The sequence below is a fragment of the Gekko japonicus genome, unplaced genomic scaffold, assembly GCF_001447785.1.
Source record: "Gekko japonicus isolate JY-2015 unplaced genomic scaffold, Gekko_japonicus_V1.1 scaffold1550, whole genome shotgun sequence".
In the NCBI taxonomy this organism is placed as follows: Eukaryota; Metazoa; Chordata; class Lepidosauria; order Squamata; family Gekkonidae; genus Gekko; species Gekko japonicus.
Window position 1 is genome coordinate 150,990 of NW_015164235.1, and position 10,162 is coordinate 161,151.

Genomic DNA, 10,162 nt, shown 5'->3' on the forward strand with positions numbered 1-10,162 from the left:
CTCCTATCCGCACAGAAGCCTGAGCAAACCGACATATGGGAGGCAAAGGAAGCAAGGCAACAGGTGATGATGCTACATCAGACCCCAGCAGAAAATGAATATGCAGTAAGGCAAGAGGGCAGCCAGGAAGACCATCTGACACCCACATGCCACTGTGTGTGTGGGGGGGAGAATACATTCCAAAACTTGGCAGCAATTCCCTGCATCTGTCAAGTGGAACCACACAAAACACTATGGATTGACACGAGCAGCCAGACTGACAAAGAGGGCAAAAAAAAAAACCCCCTCCAAAAACAACAACAAAAGAGAGAACACAGAAAATATTCAAAGCAACCAAGAAGTCACAAATGGCTGCAAATGCATTTTTAATGTGATTTTTAAGACTGCGTTACTGTTTACCAAAGAGGCTCGGAAATCTGTGCATACATGCAGACAAGCTTGTCCCCGGAATCAGTTCCAACATTTCTATCGGAGAAGTGATGAACCCTGCTTTATTTTTCCATCTGTAAGTGTTACTGGAAAAAAAATGTGTGGCTTGGGACCCAACCATTCCATCTGAAGCCTCACTTGTACAGTTTCCCATTCTTCACAATAGGAGCAGAAGAGGGGAAATAATCTGAAATGGACAAAGGCGGAACTGACAGAAACTTTGGCCACGATGCAGAGGCCAAGATGGGCAGAAACAAGTGACAAGAGAATATGCCCCTCCTTAAAAGTAATACGTTGAGCAGTGCCGTCCTAAGCAGAGTTACAGCTTTCTAAGTTGATGGACTTAGAAGGGTATAACTCTGCTCAGAACTGTGCTGTTAACCAAAGCTCCCACTGGAATCAATGTTGTATTAGACTTTCAGGGGCCACTCAACTTCTGTACTGCTACTGTGGCCAGAACTTTCACAGGTAAGAGCCAACTGCATCAAATGTATCTGCCTAACCCAACATTGTGGACATTTTTTGTGACACGGTCTTAGACACTCCCAGTATGTCAACCTTTGGGTACACAGGAAATTTTTAAGACATGTTTGTCTGCTAATAGGATCATGAATCTACTCATGGATTCAGCAGAGATTTGCTAAAGACATCTACTTTATACTCAGACTCCAAGAGTTTATTCCTTGTGCAAGGACCTTGTTTGGGTTGTGTGATCTTTCTGTTTTTCCCATTCCTGAAGCCAGAAGGAGCTTTATGTGGGGCAGCCTGGGCTATTTCCCCAGGCCCTGCACTGGAGAGGGGGGCAGCAGGTAGTGGGGGTGATACACTATGACCTATGGAAGAATCCATTAAGTACATCACTCTGTGCACGGAAAGGAAAAATCTGGTAATGGTTTTCATTTATTGAAATTTTCTCTGATAGCAAAACATTCTGGCAAGTAGTTCTGAGCTATTCCACTCCCACTCATAATTCTTAAAAGTTATACCCACAGGTGATCACTCTAGCTAGTGCTATTCATCCGCCACAATTGTCATTTTTCAAAAATGATGCACACACATCACCACTCTAGCTAATATTAGGTTATAGTCTACCTAGCTGAGGTCAGCCAGAAGCAATGAAATAGAGTCGTCTAAGTAGGGCAGAAAAAAATGGGGGGGAGGCAGAGAAGAAATTCCATGAAACTTTACGAAAAGCTACTATGTTCTTCAAAAGTAAGCAGCAGTGCTGGCAGCAGCCGAACAGTTGGCTGAAACCACCAGCAGCAGTAACTCCTAGGCCACCGCAGAAACAGAGGGAGAAGAAGGACCATCAAGTTGCAAACTACATTGCATTTCTGAAGGGACATGCCTTGTGAAAATTAGTAGCTTTATTTTTGCTCTGAGTGGGAATAAAGAGGATGTGAGGATTCCATCCTTCTTTTGCCCAGGGCCCCTGAATCACGAAGACTGCCTTTGACCCCACAGTCCTTTCCGACAACCAGAAAATTTATTAATGGTGCTGCAGGTAGGGTTGCCAGATCCAGGCTGAGAAGTACCTGGAGATTTTGGGATGGAGCCTGAGAAGGGTGGGACTCGAGGAGGGGAGTGACTGCAGTGAGGTATAATGTCACAGAGTCCACCTTCCAGAGTGGCCATTTTCTCCAGTTGCCTGGAGATCAGTTGTAATCCCAGATGATCTCTGGCCGCCACCTGGAGGCTGGCACCCCTAGTTGCAGGACTTGTATGGAGTAACAGCTGCCAGGTCGGGAAGCTACAGTAAGGGAGGAGGGAGAGGACAAATCACTGCCTTCTTCCTCTTTTGTCAGCCGAGCTCTGCACAGTGTCCTCTTTCCTCTCCACACTGCAGCCTCCTATTTCATATGGCTATGAATCCGCACAGGTCCCACAGCCCTGGGAATGAACTTTCTCAGGGTTGGGAAGGATTGCTGTGAGGAGAAGAAACCCAGGAAGGCTGACAGCACATTCTACTAACGAACTGCAGGATCCAACCCATTGTCTGTGTTCTAACGTAACCTATCCTAGGCAGGGGTCGTTTCGTAGAAAAAGAGCTAGGGGAACTCATTAGCATAACTCATTAGCATATGCCACACCCCCTGACATCAGGGGCCCGGCGGTGGACCTGCAAGGCCGGCGGGAGTGTGAGGAAGCCCCGCCAAGGCTCTCCCTGGCCCCAGGCAGGCAGGGGTGGGGAGAGGCGGGGAGGAAGCAACTTACCCTCCCTCTTCTCCTGCCTCCTCCTGGCTGAATGAGGGCCGGAAGCAGGGCGGCCGGAAGCAGGGGGCAGGGCTTCGTCATGTGCCCCGCCCCCCACACCTCACCCGGGGGAACTGTGTTCCTCCACGATCCCCCCCGAAATGACCTCTGATCCTAGGCATTGAGGGTGGGTGAACAAGAGTTATGCAGAAAATGAAATGCATGACTAAAATTACTTCCCCCCCCCCCCGGGCAACACTGGCCAATAACAAAAATGGTGTCCTAGGCAAATTCATTTCAGCAGTTGAGTATGTACTTAACATTAAAATGGGTATCACCTTGGGTTTCTAGATCGCTACTTTTGTTTTGCATTTTCAAGGGCCTGCCAGCATGTTTTGGTGCATATACAGCACTCCTGCATGAAGAATCTTCTTTTTTCACTTCAATAAGGGGCTAGTTATGTTGCACACATCAAATTGTTTCCACTCACAGTGAACACTTGGGTTGGGGAAAGTGTGTCAATGTGTATCAGAAGAGGTATTGAAGAAAACTGTTGACCAATTCCGCAAAAGCAGTTGTTCCGCCCTAGGTCTCCCCTTTCCCCTGGATGTACTGATAAATTTCCCACTATTTGCTGCATGGCCGCATTTTGACCCACATCCCCCCCCCCCCATTTTCCTCTTGTTTTCTATGTCTTCTTGTTTTTATTTTTGAGGACCAAGAAGATGTGGGGGAAATCAGGGGGAGATGTGGGTCAAAATGCAGCCATGCAGCAAATAGTGGGAAATTGAGCAGTACAACTGGGGGGGGGGGAATGGGAGACTGAGGGCAGAACAACTGTTTTTGGGGAATAGGTCATTGATTTTGCGAGTTGACTAGCTTACCTTTAGCTTGTGCTCTTTTCTATTTATTATAACAGCTGTAATCTGCTGGTCCATAAATATAAGAATTGTACAAAGCAGAGCTGGAATTCCAGCAGCTAGCACAGTCCACCAAGGATTGGGCCCCAATGGTGTGACAAACCAGCCGCGATCATCTCTGGTGGGCTAGGAGAACAAAAGCAATGATGAATAAGAGAAGGTCATTAAACCAAAATTGCACAGAACATCAGTAGAGGCCTGTGAGACAATCTAACAAGCATATATTCCCTCTAACACAGACAAGATTACAAGTTAAAAGCACAATACATTGTGTAGTAAGTCACACTTATTGTATATCTTTCTATGAGACGTTGCTAAATTTTCTCTGAAATCCTTTGCACAAACATCCAGTTCTGCCACATGATGGCTTGATGGTCTGAGATTGGGGGGGGGGGGGAATAATGGGAAAAGGCACTGAGAAGGGGGGGAATAATGCACATAATAAACCTATTCATTTATATCCCGCATTCATTGCCAATTTTTGTTCTTGAGGTGGCTTCAAATAAAACCCAAAATAACAATAACCAAGTAAAACCATATAACTCATTATATAAAACAACCAGGAAGGCTCATGAACGTAAATAACCCTCAGCAGAAATACTTTTTAAAAAAGTAATGTAATAATAATAATGATAATAATGATAATGATAATAATGATAATGATAATAATAATGATGATGATGATAATAATAATAAAAATAAAAAATTGGATTTATACCCCACCCTTCACTACCCAAAGGAGTCTCAGAGCAGCTTACAAACTCCTTTCCCTTCCTCTCCCCACAACAGACACCCTGTGAGGTAGGTGAAAGAGAAATTAAATAAAAGTAGGTAGCAACATATCTTAAAATAGTAATGTGTTAATCGACTGGGCCCAGCAGCCTCACTGAAAACAGATAGTATAAACAAAGGTGGAAATAATCTACACATGTAATATAACAGTCAATTAACCTAGGGAAAACAGAAATCTTTTAACCTGGTGCTGAGAACTCAGAGGGCTCAGCATCAGACAACTGAGTGCAGAAAGCCTTTCCATATCAAGTAGCTCATCATTAGTCTACACATGATATCTTTTTCTACAGTGGTTCCTAGTTCAGCTTAATCTTTCTGAATCCTCTTTCTACATAAATTGTGATCTGCATATCAGATATGCTTGTCTCGCTGACATGTTGATTTGTTTCAGAAAGGAATAACTTTTAGTCATTCAAAACTAGTACAATCGGATGCAGAATTACCTTAAAAGCATTGGGAACCTGAAGCTTTGGCGATGGAATCCCAAGGGCATAGTCAACTAAAACCATGGACAGGATGGTGAGAAAGACAGCAAAGTCACTGACTATGGACCGTACCTGGAAATATGAAGCCTGTTGTCAGTGACAAGAAGACACATACTTTAAACAGAACATCCTAACCTACTACTGAGGAGAGATCTGCAAGTACACCCCCCAGACTGAAACATGAGCACAAGCCTATGGCATACAGACCCTGCAACCAGTACTAGGAACCCACATGTCCTTATGGAACCTCTATTTGGGAAGAGAGAGAAAAAAAGAGTAAGAAAACAGTCCCTGCCAATGCTCCCTCTAAGCTGTGGCGTCTGGTGAGCAACAATTCTACTTTGTGAGCCACTGGCATTAAAGTTGTGAGCAAACAATTTGACTACTGCATAAATTAGTTTGCTCTGGACCCATCCTTCCTGAGCTAAGACAAAAATGTGTGAGCTGGAGGCTAAAGAACTGTGAGCTAGTTCACACTAACTCAGCTTAGAGGGAACACTGGACTCCCTGCTCATCTGTTTAGAGGAGAAAAGTAGAAGGGAAATCTACAAGCGCTGCTTGAGCTGTGGATGACAGACATTTTGAAGCAAGCATTAAAGGGTGGGGCACCTGAAAGGTGTCTGGAGATGTGCATGCTAATGGCCATGAGCCAGCAGTGGACTCCCCGCTGATCAGAGATGCTTGGCTCACCCGCTCCTAGGAAATGGGAGACTGTGACAGGGGCATGTGGGAAGAGCTTTCCTTTCCTGTTATGACGGGTGCCATGGGTAAGACTCTCAGACAGCCACACTCATATAAGAGATCCCATATCTGGGAAACCGGAGATGTTCCTGAAGCCCCTGCAATGTCACAGAGGCCTCCGGGACACCCTCCCGTTTCCTGGTCAGGGAAACAGTGGAGAGAGCAGAACAGTACCTCTCCAACTCCTTTCTGTCCTGACTTGCTGATTTATTATTTGTATTTATAGCCCACCCATCTGGCGAGTGGGCTCAGGGCAAGTAGCGTCATGTCAGTAATACAATAAATACAATTTAAAAATGTAAAACACAATATAGACATTAAAAGCAACAGACAGATACATAGATAAAGTGGGGAGGGGGGGCAGAGGGAGTGGCCCGGCAGTGCACTGGACAGCATTTGTCGAAGGCCCTCTGAAAACTGAAGCTGGTCTTGTTTTGAAGAAGTAGCAGTGCAGAACTACAATTTAAACAGGCGTCTAGGCTTACAGAACTAGTGCCCTTAACACAGTTCTCTGTAGGGCTGGCAGCCAATGGGAGAGGGAGCGGGAGGTGACGGCAAAATGTCACTTCAGCATAAACCTGGAAGTGATGTTACAGTGTTGGCATGACACTATAGGATCTAAAACCATAGCGTTTTCAGGAGAGCAACATGCCAAACCGGTTGACTCACTTCCAGGTTCGCACTGGAAGTGGGGTTGCACCATTAGCATGACAGGTCTCCCCCCCCCCCATTTTCCTCTGCTGCCGTTCTGAACAGCAGTGGGGCAGCACACAGATGCTGGGAGGTCTCAAGCCACAGCAAGAGACATGATAAGACTAGTTGTCCATACTGAATAGCAGCACATAACCATGGCTGATACATTTAAAACTGACACGTCAGTTAAGACGCTTTCACGTATGCTAAACAATGCAATTTTAATCCACTCCAGTGACCGTTCACAAGTGGATTTTGCCATTTCACACAGTAAAATCCAGTTGTAAAGTGCACTAGAAGTGGATTAAAAGTGCCTTATGCAGTGTGTGTGAAAGTACCCATAAGTTTTTTTCTTTAAAATGTGTTAACATTTTATTGAAAGATAAATATGAAATACAAAGGCTTAAGAATGTAACAATAACTGGTATAACAATTACAAAATTGAGTCCTAACTACTGTCAATGGAGCAGAAGTATACTTGATAATATAGAGGGGAAGGGGGAAAATAAGAGAAAGGAAGAGGAAAACAAATAAATCAGGAGAGAAGAGAAAGAGAAACTAAGCTACATGATTCTTATATTGTCACCATAAATGTAGTTGATTCATTATACTAAGTATTTCATCTTGTGTTGTTAAGTAGTCTAATATTGGGAGCCAAGTAGCAGAAAAGTTAGTAAGACTTGAAGCAGAGGCTAGTGGAGAGGTGTTAAGTGTTATTTTAGCCATGATGTAAAAGTTCCAGAATTTCTTGTGCCAGAGAGACAGATTTGGGGGATGTGGGTTTCTTTAAAATTTAATATGTCTTTTCAGCTGGATGAATGGGGCACAGTGACACCTCGGTGCTGCTGTATATTGTGAGCTACACAAGGTGGTGCTGCCGTATATTGTGAGCTACACAAGGCGGTGTGGTTTTAAAGCATTAGAAAACAGCGCCTTTGAGAAATGAGCTTTGCGGCAGAGTAACAAAACTCAGGCAGGTGCTGAGCGGGAGTTATATGTGCACAGCACACAGAGTGGGTGAAATGCATGGGCGGCCTTGCCATGGAAGGCCTTTCCACTTCAGCAGGCAGAAGGGAACACATTTTGTTTTCATCTCTGTCAGCCATTTAAAATGAGCGGAGGTTCACAGTGGGGAGGCACCATTTGGACTTTCGGTTTCAAGTGCAAAAATGTCTAAGGAATTGTTAATTTGTATTGTGACAGAGTTCTTTCTTTTTACACATTAGGATCCAATCGTAACACACATTGCCGTTCCTGATTCAACACACACTGCTTGAATATTTTGCTCTAGGCAGGAAAGAAGCAGTAGCAGACGCGTTATCTCCTCTCTCAGGAGAACCTCCGCCTCACGAATAGCAATGCATTGGGTTGAATCCTAGGAAGCGACTCCATTAAACACTAAGTTTTCTTAAGGCACAAAAGGGGCTGATCTAGCGGCACAAAAGACTCTTCTGCTGGATGAAAGCCCTGCAGTTAGCAGAGTGGAGCTGTAGGATCCAAGCCATTATTCATAAATGGCAAAAAAAGAGAAATATTACAAAACATAATTTTGACTCCACTAATGCCAATATTGTTAAATTCTTTATTATCTGTATGCCAATTTGCTGCTGTTTACATGTCTTACCAAATGTGTTATTCCAATCTTAGATGTGTTTATTGCTCACTTACTTATGCATCTTGACTCTAATTAGCTCTTCCTGGCAACTAGGCCCCTCTACCTGGATGTAATATTTCAGGAAATCTCTGTCTGTATATTTGAAGAAGTGTGCATCTACATCTGCTCTCACATGTACCCAGGTTTGAGCTTGGTTGATCTTGGGGGTGCTGCTAGAGTCAGGCTTCATTCTCACATCTGTTTGTTAGCTCTCATACTTGTGTGTTAATTTGCTGCCATTCTTCGACTTGATCCAATCTCAGCTTCACATGCCTCTGACTGGTCCTTCCTGATGCTTTCGCACACACACACACCCGATCTTCCTGTATGTAAGGCTTGAATAAATGTTGTTTCAATTTGTCTGAGGAAGTGTGCTTGCACACGAAAGCTTACACCTTAAATAAAACTTGGTTGGTCTTAAAGGCGCCACTGGATTCAAACTTTGTTCTGCTGCTACAGACCAACATGGCTACCCCACCTGAATAATAGCTTAGTTATTGATATTGAGAGCAACAGACAATATCCTGTGTTGGCAACAAGATTCATATTTAAAAAATATATATCCAGGTTACCTTGGTTGGGAAATAGCGACTGGTCTTGAACTGCTTCAGTGTGGATGACATTGTAACTGTAGAAAAGAATAAGATGACTGACCAGAAGAGAACATCTGGGACATAAGGACCTTCGTGTCCACAGGCTCGTCCTATAAATTTCCCTTGATACCACCTACATTGCTAACATGGAAAGTAAAGACATGTTTTATATTCCTATGACTGAAAATAGTGATAGATAAACAAGACTGGATCAATTGTTTCATTGGTCATTATTGACATTCACTTTAAATATCCAAATCTACCTTAATAGATTTTTATCTCACCATCCTTCAAGGAACTCTTCCTTCCCTAATTTATCCTCACAACAGCACTGTGAGGCATTACACTTATGGAAAATGGAGGTTCCAAGGACCCCATTGAGAAGGGTGAGGCCTGAACCCACATCTCCCAGATCCCAGTCTAATACTGTAACCACTATACACACTGTTCATTCCATACATGTTATAGGTACACATATAAGGGAGAAATCCTCAGCAGAAAAAAGTCCTGTGTTATTCCATCGAGTTCACATGCAGGAAAGTGTCCTTAGGACTGTAGCTTAAACTGTTTAACATGTACAGTTTTTTTTTTAAAAAAACCATAATCTGTGGATGTGACAAACATGTTTTGAAACATGTGCACCATATGGACTGTATGTTTCCATGTACCTCTCTCTCTGTGTTTCCATATACTTTTATCGCTTGATGTCTGTTTCAAAATGTTAATACATGATCTGTACACATTACTTGTGGCTATTATACATGAAGATAAAATTGCTCACTAAGATCAGTGAAAATTGGTGGGTTGGATCCTGCAGATCTATCATGCTAATGCTGGAATTTTCCTCTGGTGCAAGAGGCTCTGTGGCTGACGGAAATGTTTCTTGCGTTACAGAAGCTTCCTTGTCCCCAAGGAAAGCAATACCATTAGCAGAACAGATCTGAGAAATCTTTTATTAGTTCATGCCATATAAGATAAAGGTTCCCCTTGCCTGAAGGTTAGTCAAATTTAACTCTAGGGGGCGGTGCTCATCTCCGTTTCCAAGCCGTTTCTACTTGCAATTTCTTGCTTTCGAACTGCTAGGTTGGCAGGAGCTGGAGCCAGAGATGGGAGCTCACTCCATCACGCGGCATATACAAGCATATACAAGCAATTAAAAACCATTTAAATTTAGTTTAGGATGCACACTAAGGTCTTTCTCAGCCATAGCCTTCCTCAGCCATCACTAACTTACACTTGCTCATGCAAGACAGTGACGCTTTGTCACATGTGGATATGAAAGAACTATTACAGCAGAATTTAAAAAGCAGATCCTTAAGCACAACCACTCAGAACCTCAGAATTACGGTTCTAGTCTTCTTCTTGTGCAAGACTATTTTGGATCGTAACTACCAATGCATCATATAAAGATGGTCAAACTCATACAGCAGAAACAAATCTACCAAGATTACCACAAAATGCACACATTTTCTCTAAATGGAGCTTACTTATATTGAATAGTGTTGAATATTTGACTGCGTTCTTCTCCCCTCAGTGTGTGAACAACATGCATGTATCCAACCATGTAGTTCCTCCTGTTACCATTTGTGGAAAAGGGACAAGTGATTTCCGCCAATTCCGCTCCCCACTGCAGATCTCAACCCTCCCCCCCAGTCTGCCTCC

General features: G+C 43.5%; 1 protein-coding gene across 1 annotated transcript in view; it reads right to left on the bottom strand.

Moving 5' to 3' along the window:
* Nucleotides 1–10,162, bottom strand: part of SLC4A10 (solute carrier family 4, sodium bicarbonate transporter, member 10) — a 158,562-nt gene that overhangs the window by 20,266 nt on the left and 128,134 nt on the right. Inside the window, exons 17-19 of the mRNA XM_015408603.1 lie at nt 8,480–8,641; nt 4,778–4,891; nt 3,507–3,668 (exon numbers count right to left, since the gene is read on the bottom strand). Coding sequence (XP_015264089.1) covers nt 3,507–3,668; nt 4,778–4,891; nt 8,480–8,641 — 438 coding nt within the window. The remainder of the gene's footprint in view (nt 1–3,506; nt 3,669–4,777; nt 4,892–8,479; nt 8,642–10,162) is intronic.